The sequence below is a fragment of the Ornithorhynchus anatinus genome, chromosome 3 (assembly GCF_004115215.2).
Source record: "Ornithorhynchus anatinus isolate Pmale09 chromosome 3, mOrnAna1.pri.v4, whole genome shotgun sequence".
Classification (NCBI taxonomy): Eukaryota; Metazoa; Chordata; class Mammalia; order Monotremata; family Ornithorhynchidae; genus Ornithorhynchus; species Ornithorhynchus anatinus.
In genome coordinates, this window is record NC_041730.1 from 73,024,854 (window position 1) to 73,048,054 (window position 23,201).

General features: G+C 44.3%; 1 protein-coding gene across 1 annotated transcript in view; it reads left to right on the forward strand.

Moving 5' to 3' along the window:
* LOC100080129 (O-acyltransferase like protein) overlaps nucleotides 1–20,172 on the forward strand; it is a 40,403-nt gene extending 20,231 nt beyond the window's left edge. Inside the window, exons 6-15 of the mRNA XM_029059865.1 lie at nucleotides 947–1,126; nucleotides 1,419–1,521; nucleotides 3,044–3,145; nucleotides 5,047–5,212; nucleotides 7,162–7,241; nucleotides 8,600–8,713; nucleotides 10,756–10,885; nucleotides 15,069–15,255; nucleotides 19,330–19,472; nucleotides 20,060–20,172. Coding sequence (XP_028915698.1) covers nucleotides 947–1,126; nucleotides 1,419–1,521; nucleotides 3,044–3,145; nucleotides 5,047–5,212; nucleotides 7,162–7,241; nucleotides 8,600–8,713; nucleotides 10,756–10,885; nucleotides 15,069–15,255; nucleotides 19,330–19,472; nucleotides 20,060–20,167 — 1,313 coding nt within the window. The 3' untranslated portion in view covers nucleotides 20,168–20,172. The remainder of the gene's footprint in view (nucleotides 1–946; nucleotides 1,127–1,418; nucleotides 1,522–3,043; nucleotides 3,146–5,046; nucleotides 5,213–7,161; nucleotides 7,242–8,599; nucleotides 8,714–10,755; nucleotides 10,886–15,068; nucleotides 15,256–19,329; nucleotides 19,473–20,059) is intronic.
* The last annotated feature ends 3,029 nt before the right edge of the window (nucleotides 20,173–23,201 follow it).

A 23,201-nucleotide genomic window follows, 5' to 3' on the forward strand; every position in this document is an offset into this window, starting at 1 on the left:
GAACACTGTACTAAGCACTTGGGAGAGGACAATACAACAATAAACTGGCAGATTCCCTGCCCACAACAACTTTAGTCTAAAGGAGGGGAAACAGACATCAATACAAATAAATAAAATTACAGATATGTACATAAGTACTGTGGGGCTGGGGGGTGGGGAGGACAAGCCAAGAGAACAATTTAGGGTGACATTGAAAGGAGTAGGAGTTGAGGAAAGGTGGGGCTTAGTCTGGGAAAGCCTTTTGGAAGAGATGTGTCTTCCTGTCGGATTTGAAGAGGGAGGACATTCTAGGGGAGAGGCAGGACTTGGACTAGGGGCGGGTGGCAAGATGGAGGCACAGTGAGAAGGTTAGCACTAGAGGAGTGATGTGTGTGGGCTGGGTAGTAGAAGGAGAGAAATGACATGAGGTAGGAGGATGAAGGTGCTGGAGTGCTTTAAAGCCAATGGTGAGAGGTTTATGTATGATGCGGAGATGGATGGGCAACCACTGGAGTTTTTTGGAGAGGGATGACATGTCCAGAACATTTCTGTAGAAAAATGATCCATGCAGCAGAGTGAAGTATGGACTGGAGTGGGGAGAGACAGGTGCCTGGGAGGTCAGCAAGGAGGCTGATGAAAGTTAGCACTTAAATACCATCGTTGTTATTATCGTTGAGTGCTTACTGTTTGCAAAGCACTGTACTAAGTGCTTGGGAACATGAAATACAATATGGTTGGCAGACACGATCCCTGCCCACAAGGATCTTAAAGTCTAGTGGGGGAGAAGTGTGTATGTTCTGACCACCACTTTTGCCAGCAGTTACACTTTTCCCTGGGATAAACCTAACAGTGGTGTTAGTAAATGCTGCCCTACTCTTTGGAAAAAGCACCAGGGGTGCCATGCCTGGTGAAACTCCTGATTGAGCAGATTTGAAGAACCTCCTCTAAAATCATCTTTCTTGTTTAGGGTTCATAGGAACATTGGATTATGTTCTAAGGTGTTTTTCCTGTCAGAAGAACATTCAAAGCTTGTGGACCCTAAAGACGGCGGAAGGGGACTGTTCCTCACTAAATGGCATCCGTGTCTTGAGTCTTTTATGGATCGTTTCTGGACACACCGGTCAGATTACTAGTTGGCTCAATTTAGGTATGAATGATGGGGTCACTGCCCGTAGATTTGCCAGTACTGTTTCATTATGTTTCTAGAAGTCAGACCAGCAACCTCAGTGCCTGCAAGTGCCTGCCCTTCCTTTCAGACTTGCCAATGAAATCCGGATGCTTGGATGAATGGAAAAATCCACTGAGGGGACTCCTCTGACCACCACAAACCCCCATTCACAGCAAGAAGTTCAGTTTCCAACTTCTGCACCGGGCTAAATGACCATTAGCTAACCTTCTGACTGCAGAAATATGATCATGTGCATTTATGTTTCTTCTAGATAATGCAGTTGAATGGCGAGCCAAAGTCCTAAAAAATCCCCTGTACCTCTATTCTCGCAGCGGGCCATTCTACCTAGGGGTGGATACATTTTTCTTAATCAGGTAACAAGGTTAAAACATTGTTCCCTCAGAAACTCTTTTTCCTTCTGTCAGTGAAGAAAACTGGAGAATGACTTGGTCTCTGTAGGTGACTTTGTTTAATTTCCATCCACTGCGTTATGCTACCAACATTATTCTCTTCTTTCTGACTGCTGAATCAAATGAGGAGGGGAAACATTGGAAGAGCTCTCTGCCTTTGGTTAGAAAGTTGTCTTTTTATTTGTTTAGAAAACCATTGAAAAGGAAAGTAGCTGTCAGATTAAATTAGACAATAAATAAAGGTCAAAGAGAGAATGGAAATCTCAATCTATTCAGTAGTGGGCTGCTGTGCTCCCTGTCAAAGATTCCTTTTCCCCCCTCCGTCTGTGTCTGCCATTCTCTCTCTCCCTTTGCACACTGAATCCAACTCTCTCTCTGCCTGACTCTCTTTATGCAATACTCTATCACTGGTGACATGACCATTCCATTCCACATTGTTTCCGTATTCCTGTATCTGTCTTCCTAGACTCTTTATAACAATGTCTTTGACCTCCTGCTGCCTCTTTCTCAGCACCTCCCTTTGGCCTCTACCTCTTTCTCTTTTTCTGTGACTCCCTTTGGCTCTAATTTTCGGACAAAGGTTTCCCAAATGAACACTCACACACACACACACACACACACACACACACTCCACACCCCCCCCACCCCCTCCCCATACACCTCCACTACCAGTTGAAGAATAAATCAATCAGTTGTGGTTACTGAGCTCTTACTGTTTGCAAAGCACTTATCCTAAACGCTTGTGAGAGTACAGTGCAACAGAGTTGGTAGGCTTGTTCCCTGCCTAACAGGAGCTTACAGTCTAGAGGGGAAAACAGACATTAATACAAATAAATAAATCATAGATATGTATGTATATGTAAGCTCTGTGGGGCTGAGGGTGGGATGAATATCAAGTGTTTAAAAGGTACAGAGGTGGCAATGCAGGTGAGAATCCAGTTGGGAAGATTAAGAATCTCAAGGGTTTCAATTTGTCCATGATTGAGGTATATTGCCAGGAAGAGATGAGTTAGTATAGAAGACAAAGCAAATAACCTGGTTGGGGAGATTTCAGTTCAATTGCATTCTCTCTTTCACTCATGGGCCCTGACCAGAGGTTTTTAACTTTTGATCTTTGCCAGCAGATAATATTAGAGCATCATTGAGTAACACAGTGCCCTAGTGGGTAGGGTATGGGTCTGGGGATATGAAGGACCTGGGTTCTAATTCTGGCTCCGCCATTTGTCTGTTGTGTAACCTTGGGCAAGTCGCTTAACTTTTGTGTGCTTGTTACCCCATTTGAAAATGGGGATTAAGACTGTACACCCCATGTAGGACGTGGACTCTGTCCAACCTAATTAGATGTATCTATCCCATGCATGGCACATAGAAAGCACTTAACAAATACCATAAAAAATAATTTTGAGCTACTTGATTGGAAGATTAAATAATTGCATGAAATGAACAATGTTATGACATTACTGAAACCCTTATTTGCCTTTCTCAGTGGTTGGTTAAGCACGAGGTCATTTTTAAAGATGCTTGAAAGATCAGAAAAAGGAATAACCTTAAAAATCATATTAAAATACCTGGGCAGTCGACTCGCAAGGTAGGTTTCTTTATATTTTTCAGTTTTATTTTTCCCGCACATTCATTATTAAAATCAACAGAATCTATTGTGTTCCTACAATTTGCACAGAACTCTACATGCTTGGAAACATGCAATAGAAATAAAAGAGGCAATGGATCCAGATCCAGAGCAGTGGATCACTCAGTGACATTTATTGGGTGTATTGAGTGCTAAGTACTGTAGTAAGTGCTTGGAAGAGTACAGCAGTAACAAGACATAATTCCTGCCCTCTAGCCCACAATCTAACTGGGGAGACAAACAAAATTATTCCTAGATAGTGAAAAAGGAAGAACAGGTATAAGCTGGAAGCAGTACAAACCTATGAGGTGAACAAGAAGGAAAAATAATTTAATGTGCACATAAATCTATGAATAGTATGCAAATATACATGTACACAAGTGCTAAGGATAAGATTCAAGGACAAAAGTGCCAAAGGTGAATTGACTAGAGAAGGCTTCCTGAAGGAGGTGGGATTTTATTAAGGCTTTAAAGATGGAGAGAGCTGAAGTCTGTTGGATTTGCAAGTGAAGGGGGTTCCAGCTGGGGGGAACAGCATGAGTTGGGGGGTCAGAGGTGGGAGAGTCTAGATGCATGAGAGGAGTGGAGAGTATGAGCTGGGGAGTAGAGGGTGACAAAAATTAATGTTTAAGATTGAGAGAACTGACAAAGAGGGTGGTGGAGAGACTGATTGCCAGAAGGAAGAACGTTGTGTCTGGTGCAGAGTAACCCTTAGAGCTTTTTGAGATGTGGAGAGGACCACTGCAAAATTCATTCACTCGTATTTATTGAGTGCTTACTGTTTAAAAAGCACTGTACTAAGCACTTGGGAGAGTGCAATATAAAAACAAACAGACATAGTCCCTGCCCACAACGAGCTCACACTAAAATGAGTCATGCAGCAGCATGGGGTATGGACTGAAGTGGGGAGTAGTTGGAGACTGATTCAGCAGTTATACTTTGATATCAGTCAATCAATCAATGGTATTTATTGAGCACTTACTGTGTGAAGAGCACTGTACTAAGTGCTTGGAGAGTACAGTTCAGCAGAGTTGGTAGACACATATGACCACAGCTTGATCCGGGGGGGGGGGTCACGTTTGAGTGCATAGGAAAGGGTGGATCTAAGAAATGCTACAGAGGAAGAATTGACAAGATTTAGCAATTGACTAACTGTGAGGTCTGAAAGATGGTGAAGATTCAAAGATGAGGTTGAGGTTGTGGGCTTCTGGGACAGGAATGATAGGGTTGTTTTTAATATGAATAGAAAAGTTAGCAGAAGGGTTGGTTTGGGAAGGAAAGATAAGTTTGTTTTGGACATGTTGAACTAAAGATGTCAGAAGAACATCTAAATGCCTCAGTCCTGGAGGCAGGACAAAATGTGTGATTGTACATTGTGAGCTATCAGGTCTCTAGAGGTGAAGCTTATCATCTTTTTCAGCATGCTTCTTCTGAAATGATTTTCTAATATATCCTTGGCGGCTGTTGGCTTGTGGTGTTTTAATTTATTTTACAGTTAAAGGTATTAAAAGTAAGACAAGGACAGTCAATTTATCATATTCATTTAGCACTTACTGTGTTCAGAACACCATACTGAACAGTTGGAAGACTACAATAGAATTGGATGTCCAGCAGGACCGAGCTGTGGGGTCTATGTTGTCAGTATGAGGAGGTCAGGCAGAGGTTGGAATGGTCTCCTTTAAGGTGATGACACAGTGGCTTGTTCCTGGAGGGTTTGACTTCCACAGCAAGAGCAATCCAAGCTTTGGGGATGGGGAATCTGCCGGTGAAGTGCACTCTGCTTTTAACAGAGACCATGTACCCGGTAGCCCTGCTCAGGGAATGAAATGCAGCGAGTCACCTATTTCCCTGGTCTGTTGCAGGTTGCAGCCTCTCCACCTCTATTCAGTGTGTGTGCTTGTTGGATTGTATTCCCTTGTTCCTTGGGGATCAGTCTGGGAGGTCCCCAAATTCCATCTGGATAACTGCAGGCGTGTCTGGTGGACGAATCTGCTCCTACTAAACAACTTCATCTCCGTAAAAGAGGCCGTAAGTCTTGGCTCTTTGGCCTCCCAATTTAGTTCCATTCGTGTATCGCACACCTGAGCCAGAGTCTATAAGGAGAAGCGATACTTTTTTCCCAAGCTGCTTCTGCAGAGCACAAAAGCAATTTCCTCTTTAGTGTTAGTGTGACTGAAGACTCTATGGCTGTAATTAAATCAAGTAGCCAATTCTGGATTTGCAGTTCAAAACCCTGCTGAAAAGGAAACCATTGATGTGTAGATGCTTAGTAATTACTGAACATAACCCAGTTGATAAAATGGACAGCTGCCTTGGATTCACAAATGCGCAGTAGGGTAGGGAAGAGCATAAATCATTGCCTAATTACACCAACAAGCATGTGTGGGAAGTTCCACAGAGGGATGGTTTGCTCTTTTCCCTGAAATGGTCAAAGTCCTTACTGGGGTACTGACCCCCTCAGATGTAGCCTGTATTACTCTGGGAATCAACATGATGACCCCATTAGTGTGGCTAAAGAGAGATGCTGTTAATAGAGACACAGAGGTATTGGGAAATCAAATGCCCCCATCATGTATTTCCCTTGCAGGGAGAAAGGATCCCTTGCAGCTCCTGCAGGATGTTCCCTGCTACAGACCCAAACTGCTGGAAGCACGGAGGGATTGACTGGGGGGAAATGGTGTCCATAATAATAATAATTGTGGTATTTGTTAAGCGCTTACAATGTGTGAGGCACTGTACTAAGGGCTGGGGTGGATACAAGCCAGTTGGGTTGGACACAGTCCCTGTCTTGCATGGGGCTCACAGTTTTAATCTCCAGTTTACAGATGACGTAACTGAGGTTCAGAGAAGCGAAGTGCTTTGCTCAAGGTCACTCAGCAGACAAATGGCAGAGCCAGAATTAGAACCCATTACCTTCTGACTCCCAGGCCTGTGCTCTATCCACTACTGTAAGCTCCTTGTGGGCGAGGAACACTTCTATCACCTCTGTTATATTGTACTCTCCAGGAACTTAGTACAGTGCTCTGCACATAGTAAGTGCTCAATAAATATGATTGATTGATTGATCCATCTGTGCTTTAGGGTGGCTTTTGATGGGTCTGTGGATCAGAGTACTGGAAGCCACTTGCAAGACTAGGGGCCACATTTGGGGTGTCAGTTAGTCAATCATATTCATTGAGCACTTTCTGTGTACAGTGCACCATACTAAGCACTTGGAAGAGTACAACAGTAAACAGAAACATTCCCTGCCCACAACGAGCTTACAGTCTAGGCAGGTGACAGACATTAATATAAATTAGTTACAGATATGTACATAAATTCTGCAGGGCTGGGAGGGGGATGACTAAAGGGAACAAGTCAGGGTGACGCAGAAGGGAGTGGGAGAAGAGGAAAGGAGCGCTTAGAGAAGGCCTCTTGGAGGAGATGTGCCTTCAATAAGGCTTTGAAGCTGGGGAGAGTCATTGCCTGTCGCATATGAGGAGGGAGGGCATTCCAGGCCAGAGGCAGAATGTGGGCAAATGGTCAGTGGCAAGATAGACAAGATTGAAGTACAGTGATACTGTGAGAAGGTTAGCACTAGAGGAGTGAAGTGCCTTAGCCTGGGATCCCTGACTTTGACCCCATGAGCCCCCGTTTAATCCAGTCCTGGAGTAGGTCCCCACAAGGCAGCAGGGAGCTCAAGATCCTGCTCTCCTCAGAGCTCCTCTCCCTGGCTCTGATGCCACCACCCAACTGGACAGCCAGGCACAAATACAAAGTGTTGGTGCAGACCAGGGGAGGAGGAGGAAGAGGTGTGAGACAGGGCCGGACTTCACTTAAGCCCTTGAGGCCCTACCCGGCCAAGAATTTAAGTAGCCTGTCTTCATGGGAAAGATAGGGTATGTGGCCTCCCTAGGGTACCATACTTGTTTGGGAGCAGGAGGGTAGGAGAAGCCCTAGAACACTGCACATGCTGTGTTTCTTCTTCCCATCTCCAGTGCAATGGCTGGACCTGGTATCTGGCTGATGATTTCCATTTTCATCTCTCAGTGCCACCGGTGGTCTTCGTCCATGGAAAGTGAGTATCCCCTGCCTCCAGGCAATGGCAGGCCTGTTTCCTTTTTCCATCTTCCCTGAGCTTCAGTTCATTTCTATGGAGATTTCCAATCGTCTTCTGTGGGCTCTCACCTGGATTATCTCTGAGAAGACTCTGGCCTTCTCAGCCTCCAACAAACTGCTTTCCAGAAGCTCTCCTTGCGAGAGGTGCCTGAATGGCCTCACACCTACCAGGGCCACAGGGCAGTGGCAGCCACTCTTCCCACTATGAATCTGATGGGTGTTTCGGGGGGAGGAGGAGGAGGCAGAGAGAGGAGAGGTTGCTCTAAGTTCAGGGTCTGCAGAACCCGAGGACTCAGGAAAGAACTGTGGAGAACTGGGCCTTCCATCTTCCTGAGTCCCAGACTATTGCAGCTCAGTGGGCTGGTGCAGTCAGCACTGAGTTTCCTGTGGGGAAGAGAGGTGGGACTACAGAGTGTGGGTGGAACAGGGGAATGTTTTCTCTCCCCACCCTTCTGGGTCCCAGAGGGGCCATATGATCTTTTTGATTCCTCATGAGCTACATGCATCCAAGTCGTTGACCAGAGACCCCTGCGGACTAGTCTCATTGATCTCGGACCCTTTAATTCTCTAATTCTGAAATTGTGTCATCCCTGAGTGCTGCCACCATAGCACCATAAACTTGCCATTTTAGAAAAATAAAACACGATCCCAAGGCCAAAAAGGAATGCCTGTCTTAGAATGATTTTTAATCAATCACTCATATATATTGAGTGCTTATTGTGTGCAGAGCACTGTGCTAAGTGCCTGGGAGAGAAAAATATAAAAGAGTTGGTAGACACAGTCCCTGCCCTCAGTGAGCTTACAGTCTAGGGGAGAGACAGGCATTAATGTAAATACATTTTGTATACGTACATAAATGCTGGGAGGATATACCCGGTAGCTCTGCTCAGGGAACAAAATGCCCCAAGTCACCTCTTGCCCTGCTCTCTTGCAGGTTGCAGCCTCTCCACCTCTATTCGGTGTGTGTTCTAGTTGGATTGCATTCCCTTGTTCCTTGGGGATCCATCTGGGAGGTCCCCAAATTCCATCTGGATAACTGCAGGCATTATCCTCTCCTTTCCAGGAGGAGATTGGTCCACCAGACAAGTCTGCAGTTATCCAGGTGGAATTTGAAGGCCTCCCAGACTAATCCCCAAGGAACAAGGGAATGCAGTCCAACTAGCACACACACCAAATAGAGGTGGAGAGGCTGGGAGGATGAGGGAGGGGTGAATAAAAAGAGAAAATCCAAGTGCAAGGGTCATGCAGAAGGGAGTGGGAGAAGAGGAAACGAGGGCTTAAAAGAACATGCCTGCCACTGTCACTTTTCTTTTCCAGGGGGAAGTGTGCATTCTTTCTCCTTGTGGCCATGCTCTTCCTGACCTCTTTTACAGTGACTGCTCTTCTGTCTCTGCTCTTCAAACTCCCTGTTGCCTCCCCTTCAGATGCAAGGTAATTAATGGTTCCATATCCCCACTGTTGGGTTTCTGACATGATCACCCCAAGATCTGGAATACATTCTTTTTCCACCCCCTGTCTGCCCAGCAGCAGAAATAGCATGGAGAAGAGTTGGGGGAATTCTTCCCTGGAGCTTCCGTCTCCCCTCACCTCCTTCCCAGGCCCCACCAACCCGGACTGCTGCCGAGAAATAGGTACCAGGATGGGGGAGGGAAGCTAGTTGCTGGTGGCAGAGACCCAAGACCCTGACCACCTCAGATATGCCTCTGAAACCACCCTCCCTCCATCCCGCCTGGGCATCAGCGAGGAAAAGGTAGGCCTTCTGTGGGGATAAGTATGTCAGCTGCCACACTTGATATGCAATCACCTGAGCTCTGTTTCCTGCCTCCATGAGAATCCTCTTCAAACATCGCCCAAGAGAGCTGAATCCTGAGTAAATAGAAATTAGCCAGCAGCCAAGTTTGAATTCTAAACAGATCTTTGTGCCCTCAACTCTATATTCTGTTAGAATAGTATAATTACTCCATATTCTGTTAGAGTATAACACAGGAACGCTCAGTCTTTGGGTTCAGGCTAAAGATTAAGTCCACCTTTGAAACCCCTTTCAAATAAGATCACTGCCCCTAACCTGACTGAAGTGGGCATTCAGTTGTCCTGCAAGTGAAATGTGCCGTTGCAGACTGGTGCTTTCAAACCTTTTCTGTTGCATGGTGACTTTGTAAGCAGTGTGGGCTGGTGGAAAGAGCTCAGGCCTGGGAGTCAGGGGACCTGGGTTCCAGTTCTGGTTCCTCTGCTTGCCTGCTCGGGACCTTTGGCAAGTCACTTAATTTCTCTGTGCCTCAGTTTCCTTACCTGTAAAATGAGGATTCAATTCCTGGTCTCCTTCCCCCTTAGTCGGTGAGCTCAGTGTGGAACAGAGACTGCATCCGATCTGCATGTGTTGTATCTTTCCCGCTTTTTGACCCATAGTACTTGACCCATAGTAAGTGCTTAACAAATACTGCCAACATTATTATTATTACTATTGCTTCAGCTTCCCAGCCTAAAATGAGAATCAGAGGCTTCTAGATCATATATCCCTCTCACTCATCGCACAGTATTCATTGTCTTTCATATTCAAAGATGACACCACGGGCAGTGGATATCATCCCTGTGTGAAGATGTAGCTTAAAAGATCAGTTGCAAACTACCAGTCCCCACCACACTGCGAATGCACCAAGACTGTCCCCGGTCCAGCTGAAATGAACATTTTCAGCTCCTCTGGTTGTGTTGATTTTGTCTCTTACTCTCACACTCACAACTGTAAGACAAAGGGCAGAAACTAAAAATGAAAAAAGAATCATGACTGATGTTAGCAATAGAGGGGCAGGAAGCAAAACCTAGTGGAAAAAGCATTGGGCTAGGAGTCAGATGACCAAGGTTATAATCCCAGATCACTGATGTGCCTTGAATACATTGGAGGAAAAGCACTGTTTTAACACAACCTTTTAAAAAAGAGTTGAAAATATTTTGGAAATACTTGTCAAAGACAGTTTTCCCATTTGAAATTATTCTATCTGTGACTCATTCAACTTCACAATTTTATGATATCCCTCCCCCTTTCTCCCCTAGACTACTGTTTGTATGCATAGCACTGTACTAAGTGCTTGGGAAAGTACAGTGCAACAATAAAGAGTGACATTCCCTGCTTACAATGAGCTGGCATGTAAGAGCCCTCCCAAAACTCAACCTGATTTTTATATAGAAGTATGTAGAACTAGCAAAAACAGATAGTGCTCAATAAGTACAATTGAATTAATGAATGAATAAATGAATGAATGAATGCCATGCCTCTTTGAAATCTTAGTTGGCAACACTTATCCTGGTTAGTGTCAGCTAGATGATTTTTAATTTGGGTAAAAATAGGTAGTTTCCTTAGGTTGCTTGAAGAGCTATCTCTGCCTCTATGCCTTTCACTCCTCTACCCAATAGGCATCTGCTGGGTTTCTCTTCTCAGTGTGAACTTAACCTTCTTGTTTTCTTCACATATTTTTCAGAGAAAATTCTGCCTCACAATATTTCCTGGAATACTACAGCAAGCCCTACTGCCGATATGGACCATTTCTCGTGGGTATCATACTGAGTCTTTTCATGCACCACCAGCAGACACAAGTCCTGAAACACAAGGTAAGGTATTGTCCATCCTGCCTTAAGACCGAATGCAGAACTTTCTACCTGACTAACTTACATCTACTCCAGCACTTAGAGCAGTGCTTGACACAAAGTAACTGCTTAACAGTACCATTAAGACAACAACAATAATGATAATTCTAACTGTGGTATTTGTTAAGGGCTTACTATGTGCCAGACACTGTACTAAGCGCTGGGGTAGATACAAGCAAATCAGGACGGACACAGTCCATGACCCACATGGGGCTCACTGTCTCAATCCCCATTTTACAGATGAGGTAACTGAGGCACAGAGAAGTGAAGTGACTTGCCCAAGGTCACACGGCAGATAAGAGGCAGAGTAAGGATTAGAACCCATGACCTTCGGACTCCCAGGCCCGTACTCTATCCACTATGCCATGTTGCCTCCCATAGATGATGATAATAATAATAGTAGTGATATTGTTAAGCACCTACTGTGTGCCAGGCACTTTACTAAGCTCTGGGGTAGATACAAGGAAATTGGGTTGGACACAGTCCCTGTCCCATATAGGGGTCACAGTATTAATCCCCATGTTACAGATGAGGTAACAGGCCCAGATAAGTGAAGTGACTTGCCCGAGGTCAGACAGAAGATAAGTGGCGGAGTCAGGATTAGAACACAGGTCCTTCTGACTCCCCAGTCTGTACTCTATCTACTAGGCCATGCAGCTTCTCTGGGCTTGAATTGAGTTAATCTATCTGATGGTCTCTTCCAAAAAGATCAGGAAGCTGTTAACTGATATCTACCATATTACACTGAACAGTGAACGTTTTAAAAAAAATGACTAGGTTTGGGATCCACCTCCCTGCTGGGATAGCCCAGGATATGGATGGAGATATGGAAAGGCTCTGCGAGCAGGATTAAGGAAGAGAAGTCTTTCCACAAATTTGGGGGCAATTTTCAGTATACCTCTAAAATTATCCTCATCAGTATTAAATTGAATGCCCACTAGATGCTAAGCACTGTTCTAATAGCTCAGGTACATACAACAGAAGAAGACATTCTCTCTCCTCCATGAGCTTACTCTATAAATGGAAAAAAAAAAGTCAGGGCATCAAATTTTCACCTATTTTACATCAAATAGACTATAGATTGTAGCTTAAACGTTGTCATCATAACAGAGGATTTGTATACCTATGTAGATTCTGTGCATTATGTTTGTTCTGCAGTACAGTTTGTGTGTGTATAAAGTACACTACCCAAAATGCAGCCAGTGACTTTGTGTTAGTCTGTTGGTTTTGAATGTTTCCTGATTTCAGATATGGGAATATATTTAAAATTTTTTTTTTCCTGGGCTCATCTTCCATGGAACCTGCAGTTTGAGAAGTGCTGCCCAAGGCCACTGGATTTAGAGATAACGAAAGAGTTACATTGTTGCAAAAGGAATAAAGGAAAACCGTTTCAAACTGGGCTCAAGTGGTTGCTAAAGAGGGAAGTTTTGAAGTGGCACATGTGAAGTGTCAGGCAGGCAGTCTCCCAATCAATTAGGAAAACCATCTGAAAATCCAATCACACAATCCTAAATTTTCAGCTGCGAGATTTAGCCTGATAATAATCGTGGTATCTGTTGAGCACCCACTAGATGGCAAACACTGTACTGAGCGCTGGGGTCGATAAGAGATAAACATGTTGGACACAGTCCCTCGTGGAGTTCACAGTCTAAGAGGGAGAGAGAGCTAGGATCATATCCCCATTTTACAAATGAGAAGACTGTCACAGAGAAGTTAACTGACTTGCCTAATCACACAGCAAGCATGTGGCAGAGCTGGGATTAGAGTGCAGGCTTCTGACTTGCAGACCCGTGCTCTTTCCACTGTGCCATGATACTGCCTCTCCAGCCCAACGCTAAATTGTTAGAAAATATTTTTGTTTTTATTTTTGGAGTACTTTCATATGATTAAAATACATTTGTGTTTTCGAGTTTTAGGGGAAGAAATAGGAGAGAAATGAGGAGTAATAACATCGATTTAACCCTTACCCTATGCAGGGAATTGGAGGGGGTAGTCTAAGAAAGAGTGTGTGTGTTTGTGTGCATGTGTGCACACACATGTATGTAAGTTTGCATTCTTGCAAAACCCTGAGTTAAGAAATACTCATGCTGGAGCGCTTATGGGCACAAGCTCTTTCTTCTGACCCCCGGCGGCTGTATCCAGTAAGTCAGGCTTGCATGACTGGACAAACGTTTCCTAATTACCAAACAACATTCTAGTCATAAATCAGTAAAGTGAAACCAAAATCTAAAATGTAGACAAAAGGCAGTCCAAAGGGGACATCAGGTGTCATTTACTATGCATTTACAGTGGACTAAACACTGTGCTAAAACAGATTAGACATGGCCTCCTGTCCCACTGTCTTATCCTGGGCTCACAATCTAAATGGGAACAAACAGACCCCTAGGCCAATAACAGCAAATACAAAACAACAATACAGTGAATTGCAAAATCAACAATCCAAGATAATAACATTAAACAAAGGATTATAATTGTGATATTTATTAGGTGCCTACTATGAGTCAAGCATTGTGCTAAGGGCAGTTGCAGGCCCTCCCCCCTTGCCCGGCCCCACATAGGACTAAGAAGCTCCGTACAGTTGTTGGATAGAGGAGGTATCAGTCTTGCCACTCCTCATGCAACAGGGTTTGTTTCCAAACCCCAATAGCTTCCCCAGCATCAGAATGGTTCTGGAGATGGGGAGCTGGAGCTTTCATTCATTCTATCGTATTTATTGAGTGCTTACTGTGTGCAGAGCACTGTACTAAGCACTTGGGAGAGTATATTACAATAAACAGACACATTCCCTGCCCTCAGTGAGTTTAGAAGGGAAGTTAAGGTATTTGTTAAACACATAATATATGCCAAGCACACTGTTCTAGATACAAGGTAATCAGGTTGGACATTGCCTCTGTCCCACATGGGGCTCACAGTTTTAATCCCCATTTTATGGATGAGGTAACTGACCCAGAGAAGTGAAGTGACCCGAGGTCTCACAGCAAACAAGCGTGAAGCTGGGATTAGAATCCACGTCCTCTGACTCCCGGACCGTTCCCTTGCCTCCAGGCCAAGTGGCTTCTCATGCGGCTTCTCTTAGGCCCCACTTTATCTTTCAGGAGGCAGGGGTGCCGGGCCAGGCACCTGATGGTGACCCAGACCCTAAAGCTCCTGGCCTTTTAGGGGCTCCTGGACATGCGGCTCCTTGCTTGTGGCCACCACTCCTGCAAGTTATAAGGCTTCTGTTCCACATTGGGCTGAGAAGAGTCAATGAGGCTGGCCTTCTTCCCTTCATGCCTGATTAAGCTTCCACCGAAGCCCATCAGTTGCTTTTTATATGGGGAGGAGAATTCAATTTTCTTGAATTGGGGCCTCTATGGATTTATTAAACATGCAAAGGAAGCTTCTGTAGTCTAGCCTTGCTGACCACTAGCTGCTCAGGCACTGAGGCCAGAGGCAGATGGAAGGAAGATTTTTCAAGCACTTTATAGGTTGTCCCTTTTTATCTCCATCATCGATGGTATTTATTGAGCACTCACTGTGTGCAGAGCACTGTACTAAGAAATTGGGAAAGCAGTGTGACTTAGTGGATAAAGTATGGGCCTGAGAGTCCGAAGGACCTGGGTTCCAATTCTGTCTTGACCACATGTCTGCTGTGTGACCTTGTCCAAATCATTTACCTTCTTTGGGCCTCAGTTACCTAATTTGTAAAAAAGAGATTAAGAGTGGGAACCCAAAATGGAACAGGAACTGTGTCCAACCTGATTAATTTGTACCGGCTCCAGTGCTTAGAACAGTACTTAGCATATAGTAAGTGCTTAACAAGTACCATTATTATTATTGTTATTATTATCATCATTACAGTACATCCAGGATTGTAGACATATCCCCAGCTCACAGTGATCTTACAATCTAGAAAGGGAGATGGGCATTAAGAAAGATAAATGATTTACCTTTCAATCAAAGGATAAAAGAGATTGTAATCTTCTTGAGGGTAGGGGTCATCTCTGCCAACTCTGTTGTATTGTGTTCTCCAAGCACTTAGTACAATGCTCTGCTTTCACTAGGCGCTCAATAAATACCATTGATTGATCGTTGGGAAGGGGAGGGGGAAACTGCTGAGATGTAGGCAAATGGTTTATGCAGACATGCTCATGCTCTTCTCCTGCAGGCACAGGCTCTAGCCGGGTGGCTGTGCTCCCTGTTTACACTTCTAGCAGTGGTTTCTCTGGCCTATACAGTGGACGATTCCTTTGACTCCTACTCGACTACAGCTGCTGTCTATCAAGCCCTTCACAGAACCGCCTGGGCTGCTGCTGGGGGCTGGATTATTTTTGCCTGCCAGGAAGGTTATGGAGGTATCGTCTCGAACAAGGTCAAATTGACGAAATTTCTTTAAAGCTGCCTGGTATCAAACATGATCTGAGGAACTGGGGCTGGTGTCCATCTCCCCCGATTAGACTGTAAGCCCGTCAAACGGCAGGGACTGTCTCTATCTGTTGCCGACTTGTTCATCCCAAGTGCTTAGTACAGTGCTCTGCACATAGTAAGCGCTCAATAAATACTATTGAATGAATGAATGACTGATTCGTAGCCAAATGCCAAATGATAGGGACTTTTTTTTAAAAAAAAAGCATTTAAATGCTTACTATGTGTCAGGCACTGTACTCAGTGTAAAGGTAGATATGAGATAATTAGGTTGGACGCAGTCCACGTCCCACATGGGGCTCATAGACTTAACCCCCATTTTGCAGGTGAAGTAACTGAGGCACAGGGAAGTGAAGTGACTTGCCCAAGGTTACACAGCAGACAAGAGGTGGAACCAGTATTAGAACCTAGGTCCTCTGTCTCTTAGACCTGTGTTTTTTCCATTAGACCACACAGCTTCTTTTGCAATGATGATCGGGCGCTTTCTCTGTGCAGGAACATTGCCCCAGCCCATCACAGCCTTAATGGGGCACAAGTTAGGAAGGGAGGGTGGAAACAACCCATATTGAAAATGCAGAACCACCCTTTCAAAAATCAATGTATCATGAGGTTTTTTTTGTTGGCTTGTTTTTTTGTAAAGAGCCTAAAGGACAGCATGACATCTAATACTCTGTAAATAAAGTGCACTTCATGAAAACTACACACTGATTCAAGGATCCTTGATGGGTCAACACATCGACAGTTCCTATGGCAGATAAAGCAACCTCTATGTTCATTCTTTCTCCAGAAAGTGTAGAATGCCTATTCTATCTAGAGCATTCTACCAGCAGTGTGTGAGTTAGAAAAGAATTAGCACAAATGATCCCTTCCCTCCAGATGGTAGTGGAATTAGTGGCCATGCGAGACTGGCTGGCTCTGGCTACCCTCCTTCTCTGGGGTGCCCCTCTTCATGAGCACCATGGCCTAAGCTCGTTGTGGGCAGGGAATGTCACTGTTTATTGTTATATTTTACTTTCCCAAGCACTCTGCAGTGCTCTGCACACAGTAAGAGCTCAATAAATACGATTGAATGAATGAGGAGGATTTGGGTTCTAATCCTGGCTCTGCCACTTGTCGGTTGTGAGACCTAGGGCAAATCACTTCACTTCTCTGTGCCTCAGTTCCCTCAGCTGTAAAATGGGGATGAAGACTGTGAGCCCTATATGGGACAGAGACTGTGTCCAATCCTATTACCTTGTATCTACCCCAGCGCTTAGTCCAGAAGCTGAACAGAAACCCACAAAATGATAACAAGAACCTTGGAATATCTCAGGTGAAGAATGTCAAAGGTATTTGCTAGCAAGAGGATCCCGGAGGAAAGCAAGGGACAAAAGGTCGGGATGTTCCACACAGCAGGAGGGATGGAGGGAGACAAAGATTTCCAGAGCATCACCAATTATCGAGACCCTTCTCAGCCCACGCAGACCCCTGAACCAGACAGAGAGGGGCATAGGCAAAAAGAAGCAGAGCTCAGATGTTGAGAAGCTTGGGTCATTACCATGGTTTCCTCACCCCTGCTCTTCTCCTCTGCCGAGCAGACCAGGATCTCTGGGGGGGAGAGATTTCACAATCTCCCCCACAACTCATTCCACTGTGGGCAGGAAGCCCTTGCTTACGTCGACCCTGAATCCGTTTCATCTTGTTTGCGAAACTGGAGACAGCTGGCCATTCTCCTGTTCCTAATAATGTACAAAGATGTATCAAAATAGTTTTTCTTTCACCAGGGTTTTGCCCAAGGATGTTTGGGATTTGAAACCAGGCTTACGGGTAGCTCATGTTGATTAAGCCAAGTTCTCCTAATAGGGAATGAACGTGGTGTTCAATTGCTTTGTTCTCATAACTAAAATCAACTTGTTCCTTCACGTTACTATATGGGTAACTGCATTTTGATTATTTCTTTTTTGCTGAAATATTTGAATGGATGTCTTTAGCTCTTTCTGGATGAAATTTGAAATCAATTAATGGTATTTACTGAGCACTTAGTACGTGCAGAGCACTGTATTAAGGGCTTGTGAGAGTACAGTACAACAGAATTAGCAGACACATTTCCTGCTGTAATGCTAAGGAAGCGATAATGGCAAGGGATGACTGTATTTTGTGTGGTTGCTCTTTGTTTTTTTATTTCTTCTTCTTGCTTGACTGATGGTTTTTGCAAGAGTGGAAAAGATCTCTCAGGTCTTTACAAGGCCACTCTGGATTATCATACTCAAAGATGGCTGATGAAATGGGTGAGGACATAGTGGCATCTGCTTCCATCGAGGACATAGAGATATTGTGTTTTGAGACCACAGACTGCAGCCATTCTCTTTGCCGGCTGTCAGGCAGTACCAGCCACTGAACACGGGGAGACCAGAACAGACACCAGACTCAGCACCAACCATCACCACTACCTCAAAAACAATTTGAATACGTCTTTGTTTTTTTTAACGGTATTCGTTAAGCGTTTACTATGTGCCAGGCACTGTCCTAAGTGCTGAGGTAGATAAAAGATTGTCAGGTTGGACACAGTCCCTGTCCCACATGAGGCTCACAGTCTTAATCCCCATTTTATGGATGAGGTAACTGAGGCACAGAGAAGTGAAGGGACTTGCCAAAGGTCACACAGAAGGCAAGTGATGGAGCCTAGATTAGAACCCAGGTCCTCATGACTACCAGGCCCATGCTCTATCCACTAGGCTAAGCAGCTGGTGGTGGGGTAGAGCTTTATCCTCTTAATCATTCATTCATTCATTCAGTAGTATTTATTGAGCACTTACTATGTGCACAGCCCCGTACTAAGCACTTGGAGTGTACAATTTGGCAACAGATAGAGACAATCCCTGCCCAATAACGAGCTCACAGTCTAAATGGGGGAGACAGACAGCAAAGCAAGACAGAACAAAACAAAACAAGCAGTCTAGCATAGACATCAACAAGATAAATAGAATCATAGAGATATGCACATCATTAACAAAATAAATAGGGTAATAAACAATATATACAAATATGCACAGTGCTGAGGGGAGTGGAAGGGGGAAGAGCAGAGGGCAAGAGGGGGGGAATGGGGAAGGGAGGAGAGCAGAGGGAAAGGGGGGGCTCAGTCTGGGAAGGCCTCCTGGAGGAGGCGAACTCTCACCTGATCAGTCACCTGAATGGCAAGAAACCAGAAAATGTTTCCTATCTCCAATTTTTTTGGGTACAGTATGCAAGTGTGCAGGAGACTCTTTCTCAAAGACCTTTACGCTTATGGATATAACCATAGTCAATCTATCGATCGTATTTACCAGCGCTTACTGGGTGTAAAGCACTGTACTAAGTGATTGGGCGAGTACAGTATAAAAATAGAACAGACACATTCCCTGCTTACAATGATCTTACAGTCTAAAGGAGGAGACAGACATTAATAAAAATAAATGTTATGGATAAGTACATAAGCGCTGTGGGGCTGGGGGAGGGTTGGTGAATAAAGGGAGCAAATCAGGGAGACTGAGAAGGGAGTGGAAGACAAGGAAATGGGGGCATAATCAGGGAGAAAATGTGCCTTCAATAAGGCTTTGAAGGTTGGCAGAGTTGGGCAGAGAGTAATTATCTGTCAGATATGAAGAGGGAAGATATTTCAGGCCAGATACAGGATGTGAGCAAGGGGTTGGCGGTGAGATAGATGAGATTGATGTACAGTGAGTAGGTTAGCATTTGAGGAGTAAAGTGAGTGGGCTGGGTTGTAGTAGGAGAGTAGTGAGGTGAGGTGGGAAGGTGCAAGGTAATTGAGCGCTTTAGAGCAGATGTAAGGAGTTTCTGTTTGATGCAGAGGTGGATGGGCAACCACTGGAGGTTCTTGAGGAATGGGGAACCATGGACTGAACATTTTTGTAAAAACGCTCACCTCCATCAGCATTGACTTCTAACCTATGTTCAACTCTGAGAATGATGGGGACATACTTGGAGGAACATGGCAGAACCATTAACTCCAGATTCTGTTGCCACAGGCCCCTTGAACCAAATGCTTTCCTGGAACATCTGGAGTTTCCTTGCGAAAATCAGTTATGCCTGCTACTTGATGCATCCTATGCTGATCATCCTCTACAATGGTCTCCAGGAAACTCTGATTCACTATACTGATACCACCATGGTGAGTTGGGGGAGCTGCTGTTTTTGTGGATGTTACCATCTGCTTTGGGGGGTGAAAGAAAGAGAGAAAATACCTGGTTCCTTAGAAGTTTTCTGGTCCAGCTTGCAATTTAAAGAGGGTGGTAGGAGAAAGTTACATTATTATAAAAACAATTTTGTCCTTAAATATTTTAAGGACTCCCAGGATATGCCATTGATGTTTTTAATTTGGGGGCAGATAGGGTCAAGTTGGATTAGAATTGAATTGCCTATATTGACAAATAGGATTTTATGGTAGAGCTTGAATTTGCTTTGCCTTGCCTTTTAGGCTTAATGTGCCAAATGTTAAATGTGTAATATTATTTAAGTAACTTCACTCCCCGTCTGCTGTATTTGAAGCTACAGCTCAGTAGGCTTTTGTGAGAAATTGGGCCTAACAGAGTTGGCTAGCATGGGGTGATGAGAGCGAGAGGAATATAAATATTTTTATTGCTCTTATCCTCATCTACAATAAGAACCTTGTCTATTTAAGAGATAAAGAATATGCTATCACTGTATTGCTTTAAAAATAAAATTCTACCTATTATCTCTCTTTCTCTTTTTCCCTAGTTCTATCTGTTTTCTGGGCACTGCTTACTGACGTTTGTCTCTGGGCTGGCATTGACAGTGTTGGTGGAGAAGCCATTTCAAGAGCTGAAACGGATATTCATAGGGTAATTTCTGCTGGGAGAGATGGTCTTCTTGGGAGGGAAAAAACAAAGCAAATAGTGGAATTGGATCTCTGATTATTATGTTGGCTGATAGCATGGAGTAAAATCATTTAGAACTTATAGATTTCAGTGACTTCAGCTGTTGCAGTGATGAAGTAATTAACAACCACTTGGTCTTATTCTCTCAAGAATGAGAGACCTGAGGAAAACTGGCTCAGCATTGCCATATCCCAGGGAAAGCTCTTAAAGGGCTCCATGGAAAGAGAGTTTTAGTGAAAAAGTGCTAAACAAAGTATAATGGAAAATGCTTAAAGTATTTCCAAGATCCAAAAAAATTGTCCCAAACTACATAAATATGTTTGTGATAAAAACAAAATAGTTAATCAATGGTTTTTATTGAGCATTTACTATTTACAGAGCACCTGGGAGAGTGCAATACAATAGAGTTGGTGGACACGGTCCCTGTCCTCAAGTGCGGGAGAGACATTAAAATCAATTTCAGATAGGGGAGGCAGCAGGGTATAAGGATATGGACGTAAGTGCTGTGGGAGTGGGGTGAGTATCAAAGTGTTTAGGGGTACAGACCCAAGTGCTTAGGCAACACAGAGGGGAGGGAGTATAGCGTGGGGATAGAAGATGTTAGTCAAGGTAGGCTTCTTGGTGGAGATATGATTTTAGTGGGGCTTTGAAGTAGCAATATACATATGTATTATTAATGGGTGCATGTGCAAATATTTGATTTTCAGAATGTTCCTTTTACACCTCTAGACTGTAAGCTCCTTGTGGGCAGGGAACATATCTATCAACTCTGTTGAACTGTACTCTCCCAAATGCTTAGTAGAGTGCTTCTGCGCACAGTAAGTACTCAGTAAATAAGATTGATGGATTGATCCTATTCTGTAAAAAGATACTTTGAACTAACAGACTAGAGAGCTATCATTAGCTAATGCTAAATTTAAATGGCCTTTAATGTCTCTATTCAACTCCCTGAAAGTACTTCATAAATTGAGGCATTTAAGCCAAGGCAAACTTTACAGGCTGTATAACAACATTATAATTGGGAATTCCTGAATACAACTTATTCTCTGTCCTTTCCTTTTGATTAAATTTAAAATATTACTTCTTGCCAATGGCCGGTATGCAAAAATATATCTTGACCTATTACTTCATGCGATGTCTTATTGCCTGCCATCTGTCCAGAGCATTACATCAGAGTAGGGAGTTTAAGTGATGATGACATAGTAAATTTCTCACAAGGGCTCAGCAGGCAGATTAACAGTGATTCTACCCACATGGTGTGGTCAGCTACCACTTCCTCATCTGGGCTTCTCAGGTCAAAGCAGAGGCGGTGGATGTGGGCTGCTGGAGACAGCATCTGTTCAACAGTCTGTTCTGTGGCTCTGTGGGGCTGGGGCAAGATAGGGCTCTTCTTCAGCCCTGTCTTCAAACCACATCACTTCCCTTTACAAGGATGGGTTGAGCTCGATTTTTTTTCAACTTTTATTGTTATGGTATTTGTGATGATGATGATTGTGGTATTTGTTAAGCATTTACCATGTGGGAAGCACTGTTCTAAAGCACTGGGGTAGATACAAGTTAATGGGTTGGACACAGTCCCTGTGAGCTCCATGTGGAACAGAGACTGTCCAACCTGATTTGCTTGTATCCACCCCAGCGCTTAGAACAGTGCCTGGCACATAGTAAGCACTTAACAAATGCCTCAATAATTATCATTATTATTGTCATTATTATGTTTGAGGAAGAGCCGGTATTGAATCCCTATTTTAAAGATGAGGAAATCAAGGCAAAGGAACTCATAGTCTGGAACTTAAAGTTTTCTTTGAAAATCCCAGGAGCGGTACTGGCTAAAAACATTCCTGTAGCTGCATGAACCATTTGGAAAGTCAACTAACTCCATTAGGATGGAAGGAAGTCCCTGCACTGTGGACTGGGCCTGAGCCCATCTCCCGTGTCAGTGGGGTGTTCTTCCCCCCATCACATCCCGGGGAGGATGCTCCAGGACCGGCTCTGCCTGGGACCATTTTCCTGTAATCTGGGCTCCCGGGCCTATGGATCTTTGGGAGATGGATGGTGGGACTTTTCAAGGAGCCCTACAAGGGAGGCCGTCCTTGCTCAATGGCTTCGTTTGCTCTATGGAGTTGCACGCCTGCCCTCTGGTGGCCCAAGGACGGCGTTCTGGAATTTAGAATTGGTGTTCCGAGAAGCCACACTACTGAGATGACCCAAGCACCACGTTAGATAGACTGAAGAGGGACACGTTGGTTGTCCCAGTCCAGGGTCCCATTGGCTTCAAAGCGCTCCATCAGCTCTCCCCGCTTCTAATCTCTTACCACAACTTGGCCCGCACTCTGCTCCTTCGACACCTCCATACTCACTGTACCTCAATCTCGTCTCTCACTGGCCAGTAGCATTTTCAAGGGAGGGGCGAATGGGGTAGGTTTGCGTTCCAGGGAGAAATGGCCCAGTGAATGCCTTTCCAGTAGTGAAAAAAATACTCAACAAAAGGAAGCAAAATGAGGGCATAAATGATTAGGAAAGAATAAATAAACCTATATGATAATAATAATAATGTTGGTATTTGTTAAGCACTTACTAGGTGCAGAGCACTGTTCTAAGCACTGGAGTAGATATAGGGTAATCAGTTGTCCCACGTGAGGCTCACAGTCTTAATCCCCATTTTACAGATGAGGTAACTGAGGCACAGAGAAGTTAAGTAACTTGCCCAAAGTCACACAGCTGACAAGTGGCAGAGCTGGGATTCGAACCCATGACCTCTGACTCCCAAGCCTGTGCTCTTTCCACTGAGCCACGCTGCCAACCCCATATGATACCATATGATGCCAACTCCTATATGATGAAGAGGATGATGAACTCTCCCATGAAGAACTATCCCTGAAGAAGTGTCCCTTGAGGTGACATTTGAGAATTAAGAATCTGTACCTGGAATTGATTATGGTGATAGTGGTTTGACCACGCCGGTCAATCTCTCATCCCTGCCAGTGATGTTCCCACCATGGCAC